Genomic DNA, 27,605 nt, shown 5'->3' with positions numbered 1-27,605 from the left:
TGGTGACTGCTGAACGTCCAGTGACATGGTGACCGATGGGAATCCAGTGACATAGTGACCAATGGGAATCCAGTGACATAGTGACCAATGGGGATCTAGTGACATGATGACTGATGGGGATCCAGTGACATGGTGACTGCTGAACGTCCAGTGATGTGGTCACCAATGGGGATCCAGTGACATGGTGACCGATGGGGATCCAGTGACGTGGTGACCGATGGGGATCCAGTGACATGGTGTCTGTTGGGGGTCCAGTGACATGGTGACTGATGGGGGAATCCAGTGACATGGTGATTGACGGCGATCCAGTGACATGGTGCCGGTTGGGGATCCAGTGACATGGTGCCTGCTGGGGGTCCAGTGACATGGTGACTGATGAGGATCCAGTGACAGGAGAATCAAGTGACATGGTGACCAATGGGGATCCAGCGACATGGTGACCAATGGGAATCTGGTGTCATGTTGACCCTTGGGGATCTGATGATGTTGTGGCCCCTGGGGATCCAGTGACATAGTGACCATCAGGGATCCAGTGACATGGTGACACTGATTCCCTATTCACATTCCATTAAGTACATGTACAACGGGTCAGCAATGAACATGAGTATGGAAGCTAGCACCATTCCTACAGTCTATTACTCTCACTGCTATGAGTGCATTGCAGAGGAAGCAGAGAGGAAACCAACCAGAGTTGCTTAGAGAAGAAGAGAGACTGAGAAACAGGACACTGCATTGGAAGCAACAGACAGGTCAGAAAATTCAGTACAAAAAAATTTAATGAAGCAATAACTCTGCGTAAATAAAGAAGAATCATAGAATCACTGGGAACTATTTATTTCATTAAAAGCAGTACATACATGTAAGTTGAACAGAAAGACAGAGAGAGATCAGAGAACAGGGATAGAGAGAGATCGGAGAACAGGGATAGAGAGAGATTGGAGAACAGGGATAGAGATTAGAGAACAGGGATAGAGAGAGAATGGAGAACAGGGATAGAGAGAGATTGGAGAACAGGGATAGAGAGAGATTGGAGAACAGGGATAGAGAGAGATTGGAGAACAGGGATAGAGAGAGAGATCGGAGAACAGGGATAGAGAGAGATCGGAGAACAGGGATAGAGAGAGATCGGAGAACAGGGAGAGGGAGAGATTGGAGAACAGGAAGAGGGAGATTGGAAAACAGGAAGAGGGAGAGATTGGAGAACAGGGATAGAGAGAGATTGGAGAACAGGGAGAGGGAGAGATTGGAGAACAGGAAGAGGGAGAGATTGGAGAACAGGGAGAGGGAGAGATTGGAGAACAGGAAGAGGGAGATTGGAGAACAGGGAGATGGAGAGATTGGAGAACAGGGATAGAGAGAGATTGGAGAACAGGGAGAGGGAGAGATTGGAGAACAGGAAGAGGGAGAGATTGGAGAACAGGGAGAGGGAGAGATTGGAGAACAGGAAGAGGGAGAGATTGGAGAACAGGGAGAGGGAGAGATTGGAGAACAGGAAGAGGGAGATTGGAGAACAGGGAGAGGGAGAGATTGGAGAACAGGGATAGAGAGAGATTGGAGAACAGGGATAGAGAGAGATTGGAGAACAGGGATAGAGAGAGAGATCGGAGAACAGGGATAGAGAGAGATCGGAGAACAGGGATAGAGAGAGATCGGAGAACAGGGAGAGGGAGAGATTGGAGAACAGGAAGAGGGAGATTGGAAAACAGGGAGAGGGAGAGATTGGAGAACAGGGATAGAGAGAGATTGGAGAACAGGGAGAGGGAGAGATTGGAGAACAGGAAGAGGGAGAGATTGGAGAACAGGGAGAGGGAGAGATTGGAGAACAGGAAGAGGGAGATTGGAGAACAGGGAGAGGGAGAGATTGGAGAACAGGGATAGAGAGAGATTGGAGAACAGGGAGAGGGAGAGATTGGAGAACAGGAAGAGGGAGAGATTGGAGAACAGGGAGAGGGAGAGATTGGAGAACAGGAAGAGGGAGAGATTGGAGAACAGGGAGAGGGAGAGATTGGAGAACAGGAAGAGGGAGATTGGAGAACAGGGAGAGGGAGAGATTGGAGAACAGGGATAGAGAGAGATTGGAGAACAGGGAGAGGGAGATTGGAGAACAGGAAGAGGGAGATTGGAGAACAGGGAGAGGGAGAGATTGGAGAACAGGGAGAGGGAGATTGGAGAACAGGGAGAGGGAGATTGGAGAACAGGGAGAGGGAGATTGGAGAACAGGGAGAGGGAGATTGGAGAACAGGGAGAGGGAGATTGGAGAACAGGGAGAGGGAAAGATCAGGGAACAGGGAGAGGGAGAGATTGGAGAACAGGAAGAGGGAGAGATTGGAGAACAGGAAGAGGGAGATTGGAGAACAGGGAGAGGGAGATTGGAGAACAGGGAGAGGGAGAGATTGGAGAACAGGGAGAGGGAGAGATTGGAGAACAGGAAGAGGGAGAGAGATCAGAGAACAGGGAGAGGGAGAGAGATCAGAGAACAGGGATAGAGAGAGATCGGAGAACAGGGATAGAGAGAGATCGGAGAACAGGGATAGAGAGAGATCGGAGAACAGGGAGAGGGAGAGATCGGAGAACAGGAAGAGGGAGATTGGAGAACAGGGAGAGGGAGAGATTGGAGAACAGGAAGAGGGAGATTGGAGAACAGGGAGAGGGAGATTGGAGAACAGGGAGGGAGAGAGAGATCAGAGAACAGGGAGAGAGAGAGATCAGAGAACAGGGAGAGAGAGAGAGATCAGAGAACAGGGATAGAGAGAGATCAGAGAACAGGGATAGAGAGAGTGACCTGAAAACAAGTGTCCCTTGCCACCACCATCCTTTGTATCCAATGAGTCCTCCATGTATTGTTCGTAACCTAAGACATGGATTGTGATGAGTGCGGACACAGCTGACACTTTGCTGTAAAGAAGGTGATTTGTCCTTTAATAAATTGTAATGATGGGTTCCACTGGGAGAGTTGATGTCCTTGGGGTAACGGGGTTCAATGTCTGAAAGATTACTTCCTTTATCTGATAATTTGTCATATTGTTCCTGCTTTTAGAAGTAGTGTCTCGAATGTGAAGAGCATAGTTCCTAGTATTGGTAATATTGGAATTGCTTGCCTGTGATGGTTGGCCTATCCCAACATGCAGTGTACCTGTGAAAGCCCTCTATTAATGCACAGGCTGCAGAGATTTAACTGGTGCTGCGAGTGGAAGGTTCAACCTCTTGAAACAGCACCAGAGAAAATGTTCAGAAATCCCAGACCCCGTTGATGCTTTGACAAGAGATGGGGAATTACAGAGAAAGGGAAACAAAGGAAGAGAGAAGGTAAAAGAGAGGGAGAGAGAGATGGAGTAAAAGGCCTTTGCTGGAGAATGAGATAAAGGGGAAAGAAAAGTTAGCATTTCTATGGCACCTTTCACAACCCCAGAATTGCCCATCAGGGAACCACAGACCAGTTAGCCTGAGATTAGTCATTGGGAAAATGCTGGAATGTATTATAAAGGAAGCTTTAACAATGCACTTAGAAAATCATAGTATGATTAGAACACATCAGATTAGATCACATCAATATGGTTTTATGAAAGGGAAATCATGTTTGACAAATTTAGTTGAGTTTTTTGAGGATATAACTAGTAGGGTAGATAAAGGGGAAGCAGTAGATGTAGTATACCTGGATTTCCAAAAGGCATTCGATAAGGTGCCACACAAAAGGTTAATAGGCAAGATAAGAGCTCATGGATTTGGGGTTAATATATTAACATAGATAGACAGAGGATTGGTTAATGGATAGGAAGCAAAGAGTAGGCATAAATGGGGCATTTTCAAGTTGGCAGGCTGTGAAGAGTGGAGTACCACAAGGATCAGTGCTGGGGCCTCAGCTATTAAAAATCTATAATGAGGCTTGGTCGAGAGCCCAGACTCTTATAAAAAGATTATATGAGTGAGTTCATTTACGTGGTACAGGAAGGTGTTGACTTTGCTTGTTTTACTGCTCTGTCTCTTTTGTCAGTGTCTCAATGTTTATCTGCACAAGGTTAAGAGATGGCAAGTGCTTAAAGCTTCTTTTATTGATACCTTAATGGTGTGTTTGACACATTTATAGGGCTGGAGGAACGCCAATTTTTTCTGAAAAATTAAGAACATTTTTTTCTAAGCGGTTGCACACATGCCATTGTTACTATAGGGTCCATTGTTTCTGTACATAGTGTATACTAGGTGAAAAGCTGTGGAAGGGCCATGTGTCGGCATAAAGGGTATGAGGGGTCATTGGGACTGGGTGGAGGGCATGAGTTGGCATTGAGTTGGACTGGGGAGTTACAAGGGGCCATGGGTATGGGTGGGGGGCATGTGGTGGCATGAGGAGTGGGTGGGAGGGTGATGAGGGGTGAGGGCCTAAAACAAGTGTTCCCAAACTGTGTGTCGCAACCCACAGTGCGGTCACGAGGTGAAATTTTGGGGTTGCAAGCTCTGAGGCAGCAATGGCTGCTGTGGAGCTGTGAGGTCCCTTTAAATCCTCACTTTTTAAAAATGGTGGGCGCAGCCTAACTGAACGACCTTGTGGCCTGATTTCTGCTTCAAAAAAACCAGTGTTAAAGGTGTTTTTTATTTAAAAACCCTGCAAACAGCCCGCTGCACTCACAGCAGCCCCCCTCGCCTCACCTTAGGTTTACAGCTTTACCCCCGCCCACCATCTGGCTCACGCTCTGTGGTCATGACAACTGCCAAACCTCAAAATGGGGCCAGAGTAGGAAAAGGTTTGGGATATTCTCACCTAAAATGTAACCAAACAACTTGGAAAAAGTCATGGAAAACTGAGATGGGCCTTTGAATCAGCCTGCCGCAGCACCCAACTGCCCATGTGACCACCTCCCATCTACTTCCAGGGGTGATTCTACCACCCCCACTGCCTCCCCAAAGTGAAAACAGCATGTAAAGGAGCATGTTATACCGAGGCGGGTCTGCGGAGTCGGGAATTTCCTGATTGGAGCTACCCGATTTGGTAATTAAAACCCAGCCCAATATCTCTGTTTATGAAGCCCAAGATCCCCTATGTTTTGCAAACAACTCCCTCAATATGCCCTAACATCTTAAACATGCACCACCAAATCTCTCTGCCCCTTTCAAGCCGTACCATTATGTCTCTATTGCCTCTCTCTATCTCCTGCCAAAGTGACTCATGTCACACTTCTCTTTCCTTTGTCGTGTATTCCTTCATTTACCTGGGCAGCCCTGTGTTCTCTCATTCACTGTCTGCCTCCTAATTCTGTGAGTCGAAGTGAAACACGCTGAGGCTCACCATTGTCACCACCTCACTTCATATGCTGTAAATGTGATTGTTTTCTTGTCTCAGGAGCAGTTACTGATGCCATGGTGGAGCCATGCCAGGCAAAGCGATTACGTGGTACCCCAGAGAGAATCGAGCTGGAGAATATCCGTGTCTCACTGGAACGGGAGGAAGATCTGCAGGAGGTGCCCGAAGAGACGCTTGCCGAGCACAACCTGAGCAGCGCATTTCAGCAAGCCAGTCAGGAACCAGGCAGCAGGTCAGTGTCGGGTGGTGGGGAAGCTCAGTGTCAGGGGGGTTGTGAGGGGGGAAGGTCCGGGGGTGGGCGGCGGGGGGGACTGTCAATGTCGGTTTGGGAAGGTCAGTGTCGGGGAGAGGGTCAGTGTTGGGAAGGTCAATGTCACAAGAAATAAGAGCAAGAGTAGACCACATGGCCCATCGAGCCTGCTCCACCATTCAATACGATTATGGCTGATCTTGGGCTTGAACTCCACTTTCCTGTTCGCTCCCCATATTTCTTGATCCCTGAGACACCAGAAATCTGCCTCTCCCAGCCTTAAATGTATTTAACAATGGAGCAACCACAGGCGTTGCTCTGGGGTCGAGAATTCCAAAGATTCACAACCCTCTGTCCTAAATGATCGGCCCCTTATCCTGAGACTGTGCCCCCATGATTTTGACTCTCCGACCAGCGGAAACAATCTCTCGGAGTCCACCCTATCAAGTCCCTTCAGCATTTTGTAGGCTTAATGAGATCACCTCTCATTCTTCTGAACTCCAGAGAGTAAGCCCAATTTACTCAGCCTCTCATCATTGGACAACCCCCTCATCCCATGCACTAATTTAGTGAACCTTCGCTGTACCGATTCCAATGCAAGTATATTCTTTCTTCAATGTGGAGACCAAAACTGCACACTATTCCAGATGTGGTCTCACCAAAACCCTGTACAACTGTGGCAAATTTCTTATTCCTGTACTCCAATCCCCCTGCAATAAAGGCCAACATGCCATTTGCCTTCCTAATTGCTTGCTGCACCTGCATGCTAACTTTCTGCGTTCCTTGTACGAGCACTTTGAACATCAACATTTACAAGTTTCACACTTTTAAAATAATATTCTGCTTTATTCTTATGACCAAAGTGAATAACTTCACACTTCCCTATATTAAACTCTATCTACCATCTTGTTGTCCACTCACTTAACCTGTTTATATCTTTTTGTAGATTCCTTGTTTTCTCCTCGCAGCTTGAATTCCCACCTAGCTTGATATTGTTAGCGAACGTTAATACATTACTCTCTCTTTATCTAAGTCATTAATATCAATTGTAAATAGCTGAGGCCTCAGCACTGATCCTTGCAGCACTCCACAGCAAGCCTACTTGAAAAAGCCTGGTTTATGCCCACTCTCTGCTTTCTATCCATTAACTAATCCTCTATCCATGATAGAACATCACCCCCAACTTAATGAGCCCTTATCTTGTTTATTAACCTTTCGTGTGGCACCTTATCAAGTGCTTTTCGGAAATCTAGGTGTACTACATCTACTGGTTCCCCTTTATCTATCCTGCTAGGCACATCCTTAAAAACTCTAATAAATTTGGCAAACACAATTTCCCTTCCATAAAACCATGTTGTCTTGTTCTAATCATACTATGCACTGTTAAGTGCATTGTTAAGACATCTTTCCAGCAACTGGTGTTATGCTAACTGGCCTGTAGTTCCCTGTTTCCTCTCTCTCTCTCTTTGCTGAAAAATGGTTTTACATTTGCCAACTACCAATCTACTGGGACCGATCCTGAATCTAAGGAATTTTGGAAAATCTTAGCTGGTGCGCCCACTATCTCTGCAGGAAATCCTTCGGAGCCTGAGAGCCATCAGGTCCTGGGGAGTTGTCAGATTTTAGTCCCTTAAATTTCCTCAATACTTTCTTTCTGCTGATATTAATTTTCTTAATTCCCTCGCTCTTTTTAGCCCTGAGGTTACCATCTATTTCTGAAATGGAACTTGTGTCTTCTACTGTGAAGACAGACACAAAGTATTTACTCAATATCTCTGTCATTTCCCCACTCCCCCTGACAACTCCTGTCGCTGCCTCTGAGGGACCAATGTTTAATTTAGCTACTCTTCTCTTTTACATACGTATAAAAGCTCTTACAATCTGTTTTTATATTTCTGGCTAGTTTTACTGTCATTTTCTATTTTGTATCTGGAGTTCAGTTTTGGTCTCCTTACTTAAGAAAGGATATAATTGAATTAGAAGCTGTTCAGAGATGATTCACTCGACTGAATGCTCGGATAAAGGGGTTATCTTATGAGGAAAGTACGGGCAGGTTGGGCCTTTACCCATTGGAGTTTAAAAGAATGAGAGGTGATCTTATCGAAACATACAGGATCCTGAGGAGAATTGACAGGGTGGATGATGAAAGGATGTTTCACCTTGTAGGAGAGACTAGAACTATGGGACACAGTTTAAAAACTATGGGTCTTCCACTTAAGACTGAGATAAAGGGAATTTTTTTCTCTGAGGGTCGTCAGCCAGTGGAATTCTCTTCCCCAGAAACTAGTGGAGGCTGGGTCATTGAATATATTCAAGGCTTAGTTAGACAGATTTTTGATTGACATGAGAGTCAAGGGTTATAGGGGACAGACAGCAAAGTGGAGTTAAGGCCACAGTCAGATCAGCCATGATTTTGTTGAATGGCAGAGCAGGCTCGAGGGGCCGAATGGTCTACTCCTGCTCCTAATTGTTTTGCTCACAGAATCACAAATGTTACAGTGCATTTGGCTCCTCGTGTCAGCACTGACTCCCGATGAGCAATTCACTTCTCCTGCCTTCTCCCCGTAACCCTGCACACACTTCCTTTTTCAGGTAACAGTCTGATTCTCTTTTGAATGCTTCAACTGACCCTTCCTCCACCACACTCTCAGGCAGTGCATTCCAGCCCTGAACCACTTGCTGTGTGAAAAAATTTTTCCTCATGTTGCTTTTGTTTCTTTTTCCAATTACTTTAAATCTTGATCTTTTCCTGAGCAGGAACAGTTTCTCCCTATCTACTCTGTCCAGACCCTCATGATTTTGAATATCTATCAAATCTCCTCTCAACCTTCTCTTCTCCAAGGAAAACAGTCCTAACTTCTCCAATCAATCTCCATAACTGAAGTTCCTCATCCCTGGAACCATTCTGGTGAATCTTTTCTGCACTCTCTCCATTGCCTTCACATGCTTCCTAAAGTGCGATGTCCTTAACTGTACGCAATACTCCAGCTGGGGCTAACTTAGTGTCCTACACAAATTCAACATAACCTCCTTGCTCTTGTACTCGGTGCCCCTATGCCCCTATTGCTTTTGAGTATTTTTTCCCTTTTTATCAACTTTTTGATGGCTCTTTGCTGGTTTCTAAAACACTCCCATTCTTCAGGCTTATTACTTTTTTGCAGCATTATAAGCCTCTTCTTTTAATCTAATGCTTTCCTTAATTCCCTGAGTGAGCCATGGATGGGTCTGTCTTGCTGAGTTTTTGTTTTTCAATGGAATATATTTTTGTTGGACATTTTGAATTCACTCAGTTAACCATAGCCAGTTCTCCCCTTGCACCTATATAATTGGCTTTGTTTAAGTTGAAGATTCTTGTTTACAATTGGAGTATGTCACTTTCAAACTTAACATGGAATTCATTATTATGATATTATGATCACTATTTCCCACTGGATCTTTTACTATGACATTACTAATTAACCTGCTTCATTACACAATACTAGATTTAAGATAGCTTTATCCCTAGTCGGTTCAACCAACGTATTGCTCCAAAAAACTATCACAAAACCATTCTACAACCTCATCTTGTGTACCATTCTTGCCAATTTGATTGCCCCAGTCTATACTAAGATTAAAATCCCCCACAATTATTACATTTCCTTTGTTACAGGCTCCAATAATTTCTTGTTTAATGCTCTGTCCAATGGTATAATTACCATTAGGGGGCCTATAAACAATCCCACCAGTGTTTTCTTGACTCTTGCTTTTCCTAATTTCCACCCATACTGATTCTATTTCATGATCTTCTGAGGCCAGATCTTTTCACACCAATGTCCTTAAGTCATCTTTTACTATCAGGTCTACTCCTCCTCCTTTGCCATTCGGTCTGTCTTTCTGCAATATTGTGGACTCCGGAATATTTATTTCCCATCCTTGATCACCTTGTAACTATTTCTCTGTTATGGTGATTCAATCTAAACTATTTATGCCATTAGTTCATCTGTCTTATTGCAGATGCTTTGCGCATCTAGCTAAAGAGCCTTTAAATTCATTTTTTTGACATTGTTCCCTGCATGGACCATATTTGCTGATGTACAATTAACCCCACTCTGCTTGTGTTTACCCACATCGTTACACTGCTCCATTGCCTTGACCTTTCTCTTTGGATTTCTAAACGTCCCTTCACCTGAACCCTATTCCGCTGCCTCCCCCGGTCCTCCCCCCAGTAATTTGAAGCCCCAGTTATACGATTGGCTAGGACACTGGTCCCAGCCCTGTTCAAGTGGAGCCCATTGCAGTGCAATAGCGCCCTCTTCCCTGAGTACTAACGCCACTAACCCATGAATCAGAATCCCTTCCTTCCACACCACGTTTGTTTCTTTAATCGGTTTGACTCCACACCAACTGGCACGTGGCTGAGGCAACAACCCAGAGATGATTACCTTTGAATTTTAATTTGCATCCAAACTAGTCAAACTCTCTCAGCAGAACATCATTCCTGGTTCTGCCTTTGACATTGGTTCTCACGTGGACCACAACAACTGGATCCTTCCCCTTCCCCTTCCCATTCCACTCCAAGTTCCTCTCCAGCCGTGAGGAGATGTCCTTAATCCTGGCACTGGGCAGGCAACAGAACCTCACAATTCCTGGTTGCGGCTGCAGAGACCAGTACGTATCCCCCTGACTAAACTGTCTCCCATCACTACAACATTCCTCATCGCTCCTCAGACTTCACCATGGTGCCTTGGCCAGTCTGTTCATCCACCTTGCAGTCCTTCTCCTCATCCAGTTAGGTAGCAAGCAGCTCGTACTGTTGGAAAAAGACAAGGGCTGAGGCTCCTCCATCACTACTCGCTGGTTCTCCATACCTGCCTGACTCGCAGTCACACCCTCTTATCTCTGACCATTGACCAAGTTTTGTTCAACCAAAGGTGTGTGTCTGCTTCCTGGAACAGTGTCCAGGTAATTATCCCCTTCCCTGATGTCCCTCAATGTCCACAACTCAGATTCCAGCTCAGCAACTCTGAGCTGAAGTTGCCTAAGCTGCAGATTTGGTCCTCCAGGATTGCAGTGCGTTCCACAGATTCACACATGTTGTAGTCATGGCACACGACCATTCTTGCCATGTCTGTCTAACCTTAATTAATTAGCCAATTAGTTCTTAATTTACAGAGCTAAAATAATAGAAAGTTACACTCCCCTAGCTTGGAGACAAAGGAAGAAGACTCACCAGCTATTCGAGGCTGATAAAAGATAGAGAAAGGAGCACCTGTTCTGTTCTCTAGCTCGCTTTTCTCCTTTAGAACATTCTTTGAAACTTATCGCAATGAACAAGCTTTCAGTCAACTGACCTAATATCTCCTATGTGACTTGGTGTTATACTTTGTTTTATAATGCTCCTGTGAAATGCCTTGGCATGTTTCATTCTGTTAAAGGTGCAATCTAAATATAGTTGTTGCTCATTGGAACCTCAGTATCAATGCTTTTACATGTTTATTATAAACCAGTTTAAAGCGAATGTTTCCTCTCTTGCCTGCTCATGCCTGGTTCTGTCTGGTCCTACCAGCTGTGTCTGGTCCTGTCTGGTCATTTCAAGCTCCTGTCTGCTTGTGTCTAGTTTCTGTCTGGTTCCCATCTGATCCTGTCTAGTTCCTGCCTAGTTCCTGTCCCATTGTACCTAGTTCCTGTCTGCTTCCTATCTGATCCTGTCTGGTTGTGTCCAGTTCTTGTCTGGTTCCTATCTGACCCTGTCTGGTTGTTTTTAGTGCTGTCTAATTGTGTCACGTTTGTGTCTCCTCATGTCTAATTCCTGTCTCATTCTGTCTGGTTGTGTTTAATCCTGTGTCATGCCTGGTCCTCTCAAACAACATTATATTTATAAAGCCTCTTTGACATCTCACAGGAGCATTATAAAACAAAATATGATACTGAGCCAAGGAGATATTAGGTTAGATAACTAATGGCCTGGTCAAAGAGGTAGACATTCTAGCGTGTTTAAAAGGAGGGGAGATAGAGAGACAGAGGTGTAAGGAGGGAATTCCAGAGCTCAGGGCCTAGACAACTGAAGGCATGGCCACCAATGGTGGAGCACTTAAAATTGGCCCTGTCTGGTTGCACTTAGTTCCTATCTGTTTATGACTAGTTCCTGTTCAGTTATGTCTGGCTGTGTCTCGTCCTGTCTGGTTCCTATGAGTCTGTTACAGCCCCTGTCTACTGGCTTGATTTATCATCTGCTGTTTGTGTTGTACCTCATAACACAGTCAGGGCATGACTGACAAAAGACTGTCTTTGGTTTAGTTGCAGTAGCTCTGAGTATGAGATGGAGGATGAGGAAGAGGATGAGGACAATGCACTGACTCCCTCGGACTTGGGGGGCGTCCCATGGATGGAAGCAGTGAGGATTCATCGGTTGCTGAAGGGTGACCTAGAGGGAGACAGTGAGGCAGAGGATGAGAATGAAGAGCAATCAGAGTCAAGTTACGGTGAGTGATGTTGTTTGATTGGGAGAGGGTTTCATCTTCAAAATGAGGATTCAATCCCAGACTGAAGCACCAGAGCCCATCCACTGTAGCCCACCTAGGGGTGGGCTTAGGTAAAGGCGGGTGTGCCTCTTAAATGGCAAAGAGCAGCGAGTCTCAGTTTGGAATCCTGAGCGGAGATTCAGATCAACAGCATCAACACAGGTCATCATTGGAGAATAAAGGGCGCTGGAGAGATGGGGCTCAGAGGGTTAATCTGTTGGAGAGATGGGATTCAGGGGGCTAATGTGCTGGAGAGATGGGGTTCAGAGGGTTAATCTGCTGGAGAGATGGGGTTCAGGGGGTTAATGTGCTGGAGGGATGGGGTTCAGGGGTTAATGTGCTGGAAAGATGGGGTTCAGGGGTTAATGTGCTGGAGGGATGGGGTTCAATGGGTTAATGTGCTGGAGAGATGAGGTTCGGGGTTAATATTCTGGAGAGATGGGGTTCAGGGGGTTAATGTGCTGGAGGGATGGGGTTCAGTAGGTTAATGTGCTGGAGGGATGGGGTTCAGGGGGTTAATATACTGGAGAGATGGGGTTCAGGGGGTTAATGTGCTGGAGGGATGGGGTTCAATAGGTTAATGTGCTGGAGGGATGGGGTTCAGGGGTTAATGTGCTGGAGGAATGGGGTTCAGGGGGTGGATGTGCTGGAGGGATGGGGTTCAGAGGGTTAATGTGCTGGAGGGATGGGGTTCAGAGGGTTAATGTGCTGGAGAGATGGGGTTCAGGAGTTAATGTGCTGGAGGAATGGGGTTCAGGGGGTGAATGTGCTGGGGAGATGGAGCTCGTGGTTAATCTGCTGGAGAGTTGGGGTTCAGGGGGTTAATGTGCTGGAGAGATGGGGTTCAGGGGGTTTAATCAAAGAATCTCACAGTGCAGAAGAGGCCCTTTGGCCCATCGAGTCTGCACCGACACGTGAGAAACACCTGACCTACCTACCTAATCCCATTTACCAGCACTTGGCCCATAGCCTTGAATGTTATCACATCCTTCCTATAATGTGGCGACCAGAATTGCACACAATACTCTAACTGTGGCATCACCAAGGTTCTATACAACTCCAACATGACCTCCCTACTTTTGCAATCTATGCCTCAATTGATAAAGGCAAGTGTCCCACATGCCTTTTTCACCGGCCCACTAACATGGCCCTCCGCCTTCAGAGATCTATGGACACAGACGTCAAGGTCCCTTTGTTCCTCAGAACTTCTGAGTGTCATGCCATTTATTGAATACTTCCTTGTCAAATTACTCCTTCCAAAGTGTATAACCTCAATCTTATCAGGGTTAAATTCCATCTGCCATTTATCTGCCCATTTGACCATCCCATCTATATCTTCCTGTAGCCCAAGACACTCAACCTCACTGTTAACCACCCGGCCAATCTTTGTGTCATCTGCAAACTTACTAATCCTACCCCTCACATAGTCACCTATGTCATTAAATAAATGACGAATAATAGGGGATCCAGCACAGATCCCTGAGGTACGCCAATGGACACTGGCTTCCAGTCACTAAAGCATCTTTCTGTTAACACCCTCTGTCTCCTACAACTAAGCCAATTTTGAATCCACCTTATCAAATTACCCTGTATCCCATGTGCATCTGGCTTCTTTATAAGTCTCCCATGTGGGACCTTGTCAAAGACTTTGCTGAAATCCATATAAACTGCATCAACTGCACTACCCTCATCGACACACCCAGTCAACCTCTCAAAAAATTCAATCAAATTTGTTAAGCATGACCTCCCTCTGACAAAGCCATGCTGACTATCCCTGATCAAACCTTAATGTGCTGGTGGGATGGGATACAGGGGATTAATGTGCTGGAGAGTTGGGTTTCAGGTGGTTAATGAGCTGGAGAGATGGGGATAAGGTGGTGAATGTGCTGGGGAGATGGGTTTCATGGGGTTAATATGCTAGAGAGAAGGGGTTCAAGGTGTTAACACGCTGCAGGGATGGGGTTCAGGGGGTTAATGTGCTGGCAAGATGGGTTTCAGTTGGTTAATATGCTGGAGGGATGGGGTTCGGGGGTTAATGTGCTCGAGGAAAGGTGTTCAAGGGGTTAATGTACTGGGGGTACGGGCCTCATGGGTTAATGTGATGGTGAGATGAGGTGCAGGGGCTTAATGTGTTGGAGGGATGGGTTTCATTTGGAGGATGTGGATGTGTTACTGGTGTGTTCAGGTGCAGTGGACGCCTGAGATTTGCTTTCTGACCTTGCGTATCTTTGGGTGATAAGATATTAGGTTGTCTCCACTATCTGCTCCTCTGTCCTGTAAATGGGATTGAGATTGCCCTATCATTGAGTTTGGAGTTAAATAACTAGAACAGGTGAATAATGAAAGTTTGTGATTGTATTCTCAGGATTTCTCCTGGTTTTCTATTGATCTCCTGTTGAGATAATGGTGGACAATTGGGAGCGTTTTCAGCCCTTTGGTTAATGCTGATGCTCATGTTTGAGGGGAGGACGACAGTGTGGGCTGGCTGTGTGACTCATTACTCTTCCATACTAAGACAAAAGCAAAATGCTGCGGGTGCTGGAAATCTGAAGCAACAACAGAAAATGCTGGAAAAACTCAGCAGGTCTAATAGCATCGGTGGAGAGAGAAACAGAGTTAACGTTCGAGTCCGTATGACCCTTCTTCACTCTGAAGAAGAGTCATACGTACTCGAAATGTTAACTCTGTTTCTCTCTCCACCGATGCTGTTGGACCTGCTGAGTTTTTCCAGCATTTTCTGTTTTTGCTTCACTCTTCCATACTACCTGCTTGACCCTTACTTCCATTGGTCTGTCACTCAGCTCTTCATCAGCACAGACCAATGCCCGTGAGGAGAGCTGTTGTTGTGAGGAGGATTTCTGGTTGTTCTTGGACCTTTTAAATCACAGCCACCTCCTCAGACAATCTGAAAACAGGCCTCACTAGCAGACAGGCCCAGACAAGTAGGATGACAGCAATAATGAGTTTGATTGATTAGAGAATGAGAAGGTGTGATTCCTCTTTTCAGTGTGGGATGGGAACTCCACCCAAATCGAGCTCATTCAATCCTCTGGATGGGGCTAATCTCACCACCATCCTGGCCATTAATCCTGGATGGACAGAGGCGCAGGAACCTTCTTACAATCCAGTAATCTGCAGCCTCGGCTCAGGTAGGTGAGTGAGGGTCATTGTGGAGGCTTTGCCCTCTGCCTCCATTGCCTGAGCACTCGACTCATTGCTCCATCCTAACACCTATACTGTTGTCCCATGAAGCAGTGGGATCAGAGGCAGAGGGGGAAATGAGCTGCTAAGCCATGTCCTTCCCCGGCCAAGCAGCATGAGGATGCAGCAGGTAACAAAGGGGCAACTAATGACAGTATGGCAGGGCAGGGCTGGGGAAGTTGAGATCACCATGCATCCACACCTCATGTTGGTCTCATTCACCTTGAGGAAGTCACCCCAATCGTGGCAGACTGTCGCGGGTGAATCCAGACCAGAGGATCCATGTTCCCAACTTGGGATAATTCCCTATCACACTGAGAATCCCTTTTCACAAACACACCTCCATCTTTTGACTGGACCAGCTGATCCGAATTTCCTGCACTGACTGTACTTCCTGTTTTCCTCTGCCCCACTCTGTCTGTCTGTGTGCGTGTCTTTATGTGTATGTATCTGCGTGACTGTGTGTGTGTCTGGATATGTCTATGTGACTGTCTGTGTCTGTCTGTTTCTGTTTGTGTGTGTGGGTGTGACTGTGTGTTTGTCCCTGTATGAATGCATGTGATTCTGTTTGTCCCTACCTGACTGTGTGTGTTTGCCCCTGTGTGACTGTGTGTGTTTGCCCCTGTGTGACTGTGTGTGTTTGCCCCTGTGTGACTGTGTGTGTTTGCCCCTGTGTGACTGTGTGTGTTTGCCCCTGTGTGACTGTGTGTGTTTGCCCCTGTGTGACTGTGTGTGTTTGCCCCTGTGTGACTGTGCGTGTTTGTCCCTGTGTGACTGTGTGTTTGTCCTGTGTGACCATGTGTGACTGTATGTGTTTGTCCCTGTGTGACTGTGTGTGACTGTCCCTGTGTGATGGTGTGTGCCTGTTTGTGACTGTGTGTGAAGAGGGTGAGTACTGTCCCTGGGAGAAGGAGCTCCGGTTTGGGCTCTGGGTCCATCAGCTAGCTGATGAAGAGGACAACCCTTCGTTCAGAGGTATCTACTTTGCTTCTCTCCAAGTGCCTGAATTGACAGAGCTGTTGAGGTACAATCCGCTCCTTTTAAGCAGGCAGCAGTGGGCTTGTGACTGTATTGGCTGAGAACTCCAGCTGGACTCCTGTTAAGTTTAATCAGCATGACCAAAAAAAGTGGCTAAAACAAATGGAAGCTCCCTGGAGACCGAGATTCCCTGGAATTTGTGGAGCTATGACTCCTTTTCACCTTGCCTGTAGATAGAACAAGTTAAAAGGAGTGCACTGTATTTCCTGTATGCTGCTGACTACTGGAGAGCACAGGGGAGGAGGTTACAGCAAAGTATCATCACCCAAAACAACACACTAACCTGGACTTCAGTGTACTCATCAATCTGAGGCTTCAGATACACAGTCCCAGTACCAGTTAGCTCAGAGAGTGTGTCAGCAGGACTCTGGTTAAGACATTGATCGTCACAGAGCACTGTGACCATTACAGAGCACTGCTCCGTCTGACACGTCTGACAGTTGCGACTGGTACTCCAGCTGGGCTGGAGCCTGACCCTGGCTCCCCTTAGCACATTGTCCAGCTTGTCTACAGCTCCCGTATTTGGCTGTGCTGGAACCTCCTCTGCTGCTCTCATTAACTTTTCCCCTGCTAGAGAGTTTGGCTGGAATACTTAGCAAGAAAAGGCATCATTCACAAATGCTGGAGGTTTGAGTAGGGTGGATGGGGTGGCTGTCATGTGGTACTGGACTCCTCACGTGTGTGGCTGTGGGGTGTCTGTACTGAAACGTTGAGGACACTGTGTTCTCCTGCATTCTGGGCCATATGCATGGTGTGGGGACTGCAATCTAACCCTTGTGCAACTAACCTTTTTGCTTTCCTGGGTACTTAATATCGAATAAAGAACATGGTATAGGCACCCTACAGCCAGCCTTGAGCTCTGGGTTTTTCTATCACTGGGAGCTGCTGCTCAGGGCTATGCCCAAGGGCACACAGCGGGTTGAAATGTCACAGGGCATGAGGGCAAGATCCTTGGACAGGGAGCAGGAGCAAAAGCCTGGCTCAATGTTCATGGACTATCCCAGCTGGCAGTTGGTAATTGTGACATTGTATTGTCAGTAGAGTGTGAAGCTGAAATCCAAGCTCTGCTCCACGGGCTCTGCTCTCCAGGGTTCAGCTCTCCAGATCCCTCTGCTCCACGGGGCTCAACTCCCACTGGTATCTGAGACTCAGCTCCTCCAGTCCCCTCTGCTGTGCCCCCTGCTGCTCTCTGCATGGGTTTCCTTGCCGTTTGTAACTCTTACCTTTACATTCTACCCTGTGCCTCACTATTTCTTTGTCTCTTTTTCTTTCTGTCTCCTGCTATGTGCTAACAATCCTGCTGCTTCTCTGGCACTGTCTGCCACGTCAAGTAGCTTCAGGCCTGCGGGTCCGACAGATAATCAGTCCCATTGATCCTCTGGAAATCAAGGCAGATGTCCACTGGACTCACATCACAGGCCGGGAAGGGGAACACTCTGCAGATACCTCACCACCAGAAGGTAATGATGTACCAGAGGTTGCTGAATGCAGACTGCACTGATACAGTAGGACACCTCTCATAGGATGGTCACTACGCAGGAGAAGGATTTTACAAGCTGAGAACGTGGGGGCTGGGGATCAGGTTTTATGATATTTTTACCCCCAGAAGGTAAATCCAAACCGCTCACTGCCATCGCCCTCCCCCACCCACCCCACCCCACCACTGACAGTGAATCCCAGAGTGGCCATAAATGCTCTGAGAAGTTTGGCATTTGGCGAGAGTGGGAATTTGGTGTGGTGGGAAGGAGGTGCTGTATGGTCCTTCAATACTTTTATTGCTTTGTGTTATTATTTAATGGCGTGTATCTACAACTTAAACTAGATCAAATAGTTGTTAAAAAACACTAATAACTATAAGCAAAGTAGATTTTATTTGTACTTTTAATTCTTGAATTAAAACAAGGTTAGATAGGGATGAGAGGGCAGGTGGTGGTGGCACTTGCAGAGAGCATTGTAATCTCAGGAAACCATATCCGTGGGAAGTGTCTAAAGAGGAAAGTCAAGCAGTATAGCAGTGTAGATTTGGGTAGAGGTAAGCCATGTGACAGGAAGAGACAAAATGTTTAACGGTGTAGTCAGTGAATCAGGTCTAATCAGAGAAAATTATAAAAAGTAAAAATTGAAAGTGCTTTATCTGAATGCACAAAACATTTGTAACAAGGTAGATGAATTAGTGGCACAAACTGAGATAATTGGGCTTCACTGAATCACCATTACAGAGAGACACAGTGACCAGTGTTGGAAACTAAATATTCCAGAGTACTTGACACTTCAATAAGTCAAAATGGAAAAGGAAGGGTTGGTAATAAAGGATAGTGTAAGGAGTGAAGAAGGATCTTCACTTAGAAGAGCAGGAAGTAGATCAGCATGGATAGAGATAAGATATAATAAGGACAGAGCACGCTGATGGGAGTAATTTTTAGGCCCCTAATAGCAGCTATACTGTTAGACAGAATACTAATCAAGAAATAATAGGAGGGTGTAACCGGGGCAATGCAGTAATCGAGGGGAACTTTAATCATCTTATTAACTAGACAAATCCAAAAGCTGTTTGAAGGTTTTCATGGTGAGACTGGTAGCTTTGAATAAGACATTCTTACTGTTACACCATGTAAACTTTGCTCTAAAAATATCAGTTATTACTGTAAAAAAGAGTTCCTCAGAAGAACTGATAGGCCTCAAATGTTTCGGGTTGGGTAGTCGACCCATCATCCAGAGAATGACTCAAACAGGTGAAAGGTGGAGGATGAGAATATTGGGCAGGATCTTACTGCTGATTGGCCAGTCTATTATGTTTGCAATAGGTACATGTGAACGTCCTTGCTGCTGGTTAGTCAACTGTGTAGCCAGGGAGCATTAAGTCCAGCCCCACGAGCCTAATGAGAGTGAGGAACTTAAAGTAATTAATATTGGGACAGAAAAAAATGAATGGGGCTAAAAGCTGACAAATCCCCAGAACTGGATGTCATACATCCTAGGGTAACAAAAGAGATTGTGGATGAACTGGTTGTGACCTCCTAAAATTCTCTAGATTCTGGAACAGTCCCAGTGGAAAAAATGGAAGGCGGTGGAAACAAAATAGGAAACTATAACCTGACCTCCCACGTTGGGAAAATGCTGGAATCCGTTATTGTGGAAGTAGTAATGGGGTAATTAGAAAATGATAACATCGTGTTGACGCCGCCATATTACGAAAGGGAAATTGTGTTTGACGAATCTACTTGAATTATTTGAGGATGGATTTAGCTGTGTAGATTTTCAAAAGGCATTCAGTTAAGTACCATATGAAAGGTAGGTGCACCCTAGTGGGGCTCATGAGGTTAGGGGTAACAAATGAGCAGGGATAGAGGATTAGTTATAGGACAGAAAGCACAGAGTAGGAATAAACAGGTAATTTTCAGGTTGGCAGTCTGACTGGTGGAATGCCACATGGATCAGTGCTGAGGCCTCACCTATTTAAAACCTTGTTATGATTCCCCGTAGAGACTGACAACTCCTTAAAAAGAAAGAAATTCTCACAATGCAAATGGAAAGAAAACTGCTGGACAAGTATTTCACCCTTTAAAACTTCTACTGCAACAAACCAACCAAAATCTACATGATTCAAACATTAACCCTCAGGCCTAGGAAATTTCAAACTAAAAGGTAAACTTCACTTTAAATAATCAATACCACAAAGATACACCTCACGTAGTTAGAAACATAGAAACTAGGAGCAGGAGTAGGCCATTCAGCCCTTCGAGCCTGCTCAGCCATTCATTATGATCATAGTTGATCATCCAACTCAATAGCCTGCTCCCGCTTTCTCCCCATATCCTTTGATCCCTTTCGCCCCAAGAGCTATATCTAACTCCTTCTTGAAAACATACAATGTTTTGGCCTCAACTACTTTCTGTGGTAACGAATTCCACAGGCTCACCACTCTCTGGGTGAAGAAATTTCTCCTCATCTCAGTCCTAAATGGTCTACCCCACATCCTCAGACTGTGACCCCTGGTTCTGGACTCCCCCACCATCGGGAACATCCTTCCTGCATCTACCCTGTCTAGTCCTGTTAGAATTTTATATTTTATATGAGATCCGCCCTCATTCTTCTGAACTCCAGCGAATACAATCCTAATCAACTCAATCTCTCCTCATATGTCAGTCCCGCCATCCCAGGAATCAGTCGGGTAAACCTTCGCTGCACTCCCTCTATAGCAAGTACATCCTTCCTCAGAGAAGGAGACCAAAACTGCACACAATATTCCAGATGTGGTCTCACCAAGGCCCTGTACAATTGTAGCAAGACATCCCTGTTCCTGTACTCAAATCCTCTGGCTATGAAGGCCAACATACCATTTGCCTTCTTTACCGCCTGCTGCACCTGCATGCTTACCTTCAGCGACTGGTGTACAAGGACACCCAGGTCCCGTTGCACATTCCCCTCTCTCAATTTATAGCCATTCAGATAATAATCTGCCTTCCTGTTTTTGCTACCAAAATGGATAACCTCACATTTATCCACATTATACTGCATCTGCCATGCATTTACCCACTCACTCAGCTTGTCCAAATCACACTGAAGCATCTCTGCATCCTCCTCACAGCTCACCCTCCCACCCAGCTTTGTGTCATCTGCAAATCTGGAGATATTACATTTAGTTCCCTCACTTAAATCAGTAATATATATTGTGAATAGCTGGGGTCCCAGCACCGATCCCTGCGGTACCCCACTAGTCACTGCCTGCCATTCAGAAAAAGACCTGTTTATTCCTACTCTTTGTTTCCTATCTGCCAACCAGTTTTCTATCCAAAACAAAAACAGAATTACCTGGAAAAACTCAGCAGGTCTGGCAGCATCGGTGGAGAAGAAAAGAGCTGACGTTTCGGGTCCACATGACCCTTCAACAGAACTGAAGCATAGTTAGGAGAGAGGTGAAATATAAGTTGGTTTAAGGTGGGGGGCGGGGGGAGAGAGAAGTTGAGGGTGGGGTGGTTGTGGGGACAAGCAAGCAGTGATAGGAGCAGATAATCAAAAGATGTCACAGACAAAAGTATCAAACACCAGGAGAGAAATGGAAAGCAATGAAGGTGAACAGGGCAGAAGAGACAGGTGGAAATCCTGTCGGAGAACAGAGCAATACGTCTTCAGGGAAGGCATTTCTTGAAGAGAAGTGGCAGTCAATTAAACACAGAGATAAAAACAAAAAGCTACTGCGGATTTCTATCCATCTCAATACACTACCCACAATCCCATGCGCTTTAATTTTACTCGTCAATCTCTTATGTGGGACTTTGTCGAAAGCCTTCTGAAAGTCTAAATAAACCACATCCACTGGCTCCCCCTCATCAACTCTACCAGTTACATCCTCGAAAAATTCCAGTAGATTTGTCAAGCATGATTTCCCTTTCATAAATCCATGCTGACTCTGTCCGATTCTGCCACTGTTTTCCACGTGCTCAGCTATTAAATCTTTTATAATGGACTCTAGAATTTCCCCCACTACCGACGTCAGGCTGACTGGTCTATAATTCCCTGTTTTCTCTCTGTCTCCCTTTTTAAATAGTGGGGTTACATTAGCTACCTCCAATCTGTAGGAACTGTTCCAGAGTCTATTAAATCTCGGAAGATAACCAGCAATGCATCTACTATTTCGAGGGCCGCTTCCTTAAGTACTCTGGGATGTAGATTATCAGGCCCCGGGGATTTATCGGCCTTCAATCCCATCAATTTCCCCAACACCATTTCCCTACTAATACTAATTTCTTTCAGTTCCTCCCTCTCACTAAACCCTGTGTTCCCCAACATTTCTGGTATGTTATTAGTGTCCTCCTTTGTGAAGACAGAACCAAAGTATGTATTTAGTTGGTCAGCCATTTCTTTGTTCCCCATTACAAATTCCTCTGTTTCTGACTGTAAGAGACCTACATTTGTCTTCACCAATCTTTTTCTCTTCACATACCTATAGAAACTTTTACAGTCAGTTTTTATGCTCCCTGCAAGCTTACTCTCGTACTCTATTTACCCCTTCTTAATCAATCCCTTGGTCCTCCTTTGCTGAATTCTAAACTGCTCCCAATCCTCAGGTCTGTTGTTTTTTCTGGACAATTTGTAGTTACAAGCACTCGCATTACTTCCCCCACAAATATGGGACCACATGCAATCTCACGGCCTTTCCAACTTGGCCTCCATTTTATATGATCTCTCACTTCCCATCCAATCATTTCAGCCGTTGGGTCAGTTCACCAGCAACATACGAGCAAGGAGCAGGGGTAGACCATTCGGCCCCTCGAGCCTGCTCCGCCATTTAATAAGATCATGGCTGACCTGATAGTAACCTGAAATCTGCATCCCACCTACCCCTGATAACCTATCACCCCCCTTGCTTACCAAGAATCTAACCACCTCTGCCTTAAAAATATTCAAAGACTCTACTTCCATTGCCTTTTCAGGAAGGGAGTTCCAAAGATACTGAACCCTCTGAGAGAAAAAATTTCGCCTCATCTCCGTTTTAAATGGGTGACCCCTTATTTTTAAACAGTGACCCCTAGTTCTAGATTCTCCCACAAGAGGAAACATCCTCTCCACATCCATCCTGTCAAGACCCCTCAGGATCTTATATGTTTCAATCAAGTCACCTCTTACTCTTCTAAACTCCAGCAGATACAAGCCTAGCCTGTCCAACCTTTTCTCATATGACAACCCACCCATTCCAGGTATTATAAAAGCAAAATACTGCGGGTGTTGGAAATCTGAAACAAAAAACAAAATTGCTGGAAAAACTCAGCAGGTCTGACAGCATCTGTGGCGAGGAAGACAAAGTTAACGTTTCGCGTGACTCTTCATCAGTTCTGAATTTTTGTTTTCATTCCTGTTAGCCTAGTAAACATTCTCTGAACTGCTTCCAATGCATTTATATCCTTCCTTAAATAAGGTGCCAATATTGTACACCGTATTTGAAATTCCTGTACATGGTCATCAACAACAAGACATACACTACAAACCCTTTCTCACTCTGGTCACGACAGACCTAATGGCACAGAACCCCCAGAGACTCAATTCCCCAACCCCTTTAATGATCTAATGGGCTCTGGCATCACTTCAACAGCAACAATAGGTATTGTCCAATCCACAATCCCTCCCTCTTCCTGTCTTCACTATTCTGGCCTCCAACTGTATAACACACATTATAACACAGTCTTTGATCTATTCTCAGAGACCTGCTTCACCACCAGGATCTGTTTGAAGATTGCCAATTAGAAAACTGTTCCACCTGGAGAGAGCCTTACTTGTTTTCTCGTTGGACGAATTCCCGGTCTTTTAAACTGCTAAACAGAAAAACCAGGCATAAACATAACGCTGCTGCAATTACCTTTCTATTTACTCTTTGCTTCCTAGCAACCATGGCAACCTTAGGTCACATGGGCATTTCTTGGCACCTAATGGTCATGAACCTAAGGCCATACAGGAAACTAATTAACCCCCTTTCAAAATATTCCCCAGTCCACGTTGATCTTAAAGGGACATAGCACAAAAGAAAATACAAGCTTTTCCAGGAACATGGGCCATCACAATCTAGTTATAACTTTGCAGAAGGGACCACCTGTAATTTATCCAAGTTTTGAAACAATACAAAGTTAGGTGGGACTGTAAGGTGTGATGGGAACACAGAGCCTGCAAAGGGATATGGATTGGTTAAGTGAGTGGGCAAGAAGGTGGCAGGTGGAGTATAATGTGGGGAAATGTATGATTATTCACTTTGGTAGGAAGAATAGAAAAACAGAGTATTTTTAAATGGTGAGAAACTACTAAATTTTGGTATTCAGTAAAGATTTGGATGTCCTTGTATAAGAAGTACAGAAAGTTAAGATTCAAATACAGCTGGTAATTGGGAAAGCAAACAGTATGTTGCCCATTATTGCATGTGGTTGGAGTAAGAAGCTGGTAAAGAAAGGGAGAATAGAATATGAATGCAATCTAACAAAAAACATAAAACGGACTGTAAAAGTTTCTATAGGTATGTAAAAAGGAAACGTTTGGCTAAGACAAATGTGGGTCCATTGCAGGCAGAGTCAGGAGAATTCATAATGGGGAATAGAGAAATGGCAAATAAGCTAAATGATACTTCGTGTCTATCTTCACTAAGGAAGATGCAAGAAATCTCCCAGAAATAGAGATCCACGGGACTCGCGAGAACAAGGAGTTGAAGGAAATTAGTATAAGTAAAAAGGTTGTGTTGGAGAAATTAATGGGGACTGAAGGTTGATAAGTCCCTGGGAACTGATGTTCTACATTCCCGAGTGTTGAAAGAGGTTGCTATGGAGATCGTGGATGCATTGGTGATCATCTTCCACAATTCTATAGATTCTGGAACGGTTCCTACAGATTGGAAGGTAGAAAATGTCACCCACTATTTAAGAAGGAAGAGAGAGTGAAAACAGGGAACTACAGACCTGTTGGCCTTACATCAGTGGTAGGGGAAAATGCTAGAATCTATAATAAACGATGTGATAAATAGACACTTGGATAATAGTGATCTGATTGGGCATAGCCAGCATGGATTAGCAAATGGGAAATCACGTTTGACGAACTCATTGGAGTTTTTTGAGGATGTTACTAACAGAATTGATAAAGGAGAGTCGATGGATGTAGTATACTTGGATTTTCAGAACGCTTTTTTTGATAAAGTCTCCCACAGGAGGTTGGTTAGCAAAATAAAAGCACGTGGGATAGGGGGCAATATACTGGCATGGATTAAGGATTGGTTAACAGGCAGGAAACAGAGAGTAGGAATAAACAGGTCATTCTCGCGTTGTCAGGCTATGACTAGTGGGGTACCGGAAGGGTCAGTACTTGGGCCCCAGCTGTTCACAATATATATCAATGATTTGGATGTGGGGACCAAATGTAATATTTCCAAGTTCACAGATGATACAAAGCTAGATGGGAATGTGTGTTGTGAGGAAGTTGCAAAGTGGCTTCAAGAGGATTTGGACAGACTTGGTGAGTGGGCAAGAACATGGCAGATGGAATATAATGTAGAAAAATGTGAGATTATCCACTTTGGCAGGAGGAACAGATGTGCAGAGTATTTCCTAAATGGTAAGAGATTAGAAAGCGTAGATGACCTGGGTGTCCTTGTCCATAACTCACTGAAAGCTACTATTCTTTTTATTCATTCAGGGGATGTGTGCTTCGCTGGCTGGGCCAGCATTTATTGCCCATCCCTAATTGCCCTTGAGAAGGTGATGGTGAGCTGCTTTCTTGAACCGCTGCAGTTCATGTGGTGTAGGTACACCTACAGTGCTGTAGGGGAGAGTTTTCCAGGATTTTGACCCAGCGACAGTGAAGATGATATATTTCCAAGTCAGGATGGTGAGTGGCTTGGAGGGGAACTTCCAGGTGGTGGTGTTCCCATCTATCTGCTGCCCTTATCCTTCTAGATGGTAGTGGTCATGGGTTTGGAAGGTGCTGTCGAAGGAGCCTTGGTGAATTCCTGCAGTGCATCTTGTAGATGGTACACACTGCTGCCACTGTGCGTCGGTGGTGGAGGGAGTAAAAGTTTGTGGATGAGGTGCCAATCAAGCGGGCTGCTTTGTCCTGGGCGGTGTCAAGCTTTTCCAGTGTTGTGGGAGCTGCACTCATTCAGGCAAGTGAAAAATATTCCATCACATTCCTGACTTGTGCCTTGTAGATGGTGGACAGGCTTTGGGGAGTCAGGAGGTGAGTTACTCATCGCAGGATTCCTAGCCTCTGACCTGCTCTTGTTGCTGTATTTATATGGCTAGTCCAGTTCAGTTTCTGTTCAATGGTAACCCCCAGGATGTTGATAATGAGGGATTCAGTGATGGTAATGCCATTGAACATCAAGGGGCAATGGTTAGATTCTCTGTTGTTGGAGATGGTCATTGCCTGATATTTGTGTGGTGTGGATGTTACTTGCCACTTGTCAGCTCAAGCCTGGATATTGCCCAGGTCTTGCTGCATTTGGACATGGACTGTTTCTGTATCTGAGAAGTCGCAAATGGTGCTGAACATTGTGCAATCATCAGCGAACATCCCCCACTTCTGACCTTATGATGAAAGGAAGGTCATTGATGAAGCAGCTGAAGATGGTTGGGTCGAGGACACTACCCTGAGGAACTCCTGCAATGATGTCTTGGAGCAGGGATGACTGACCTCCAACAACCACAACCATCTTCCTTTGTGCTGGGTATAACTCCAACCAGCTGAGCGTTTTCTCCCTGATTTCCATTGACTCCAGTTTTGCTAGGGCTCCTTGATGCCACACTCGGTCAAATGCGGCCTTGATGTGAAGGGCAGTCATTCTCACCTCACAGAGGAAGGCTAATGGAATGTTAGCCTTTACTTGCAAGATGATTTGAGTACAGGAATAACGAAGTCTTGCTTCAATTGTATGGAAGCTTGGTTAGACCACACCGGGAGTACTGTGTGCAGTTTTAGTCCCCTTTCCTCAGACAGGATATTATTGCCATGGAGGGAGTGCCATGGAGGAAGGTTCACCAGACTTGTTCTGATGGCGGGCCTGTCTTATGAAGAGAGATTTGGGAAACTGGGCCTATATTCTCTAGAGTTTCGAAGAATGAGAGGCGATCTCATTGAAAACTACAAAATACTTAAAGGAATAGACAGGGTAAATATGGGTAAAATGTTTCCCTTGACTGGGGAGTCTAGAACCAGGGGACACAATTTCAAAATAAGGGGGAAGCCACTTAGAAACGAGTTAAGGAGAAATTTCTTTACTTAGAGGTTTGTGAATCATTGGAATTCTCTACCCCATAGGGCCGTGGAAGCTCAGTCATTGAGTATGTTTAAGGTAGATTTCTGATTAACAATAACGTAAAAGGTTAGTGTGGGTAAAAGGCAAAAGTGTTTAATCAGCCATGATCGTATTGAATGGAGGAGCAGGCTCGACGGGCTGAATGGCCTTCTCTGTTCCTATGGAGTACAAGAGTAAGGAAACTTTGCCGCAATTGTACAAAGTTTTAGTGAGGCCACACCTGGAGTGTTGTGTACGGTTTTGATTCCCATACCTAAGGAAAGGCACACTTGTCTTAGAGAGGGTAGAGCAAAAGTTAAATAGATTCCTGAGATGTGAGGGTTGTCCTATGAGGAGAGATTGAGTAGAATGGAGTTTCAAAGAACAAGAAGTGATCTGATTGAAAGGTATAAGATTCTGAGAGGGCCTTGCAGGCAAAATGCTGACAGGCTGGAGATCTGGCACCCGGGGTCACAATCTCAGGATAAGGGGTCAGCCATTTTGGATGGAGATGAGGAGAAATTTCTTCACTGTTGTGAATCTTTGGAATTCTCTACCCTA

The 27,605-nt window shown here is 45.2% G+C and overlaps 1 protein-coding gene across 5 annotated transcripts in view; it reads left to right on the top strand.

Moving 5' to 3' along the window:
• Positions 1-27,605, top strand: part of mical3a (microtubule associated monooxygenase, calponin and LIM domain containing 3a) — a 301,509-nt gene that overhangs the window by 189,212 nt on the left and 84,692 nt on the right. For all 5 annotated transcript variants that reach the window (XM_078568426.1, XM_078568423.1, XM_078568427.1 and 2 more), the window contains exons 19-20: positions 5,333-5,525; positions 11,820-12,004. In XM_078568426.1, the coding sequence (XP_078424552.1) occupies positions 5,333-5,525; positions 11,820-12,004 (378 nt within the window). The remainder of the gene's footprint in view (positions 1-5,332; positions 5,526-11,819; positions 12,005-27,605) is intronic.

Source organism: Cetorhinus maximus, chromosome 22, assembly GCF_964194155.1.
Source record: "Cetorhinus maximus chromosome 22, sCetMax3.hap1.1, whole genome shotgun sequence".
NCBI lineage: Eukaryota > Metazoa > Chordata > Chondrichthyes > Lamniformes > Cetorhinidae > Cetorhinus > Cetorhinus maximus.
The sequence above is the reverse complement of the archived record's forward strand: the minus strand, read 5'-3'. Positions and strand labels throughout refer to the sequence as shown.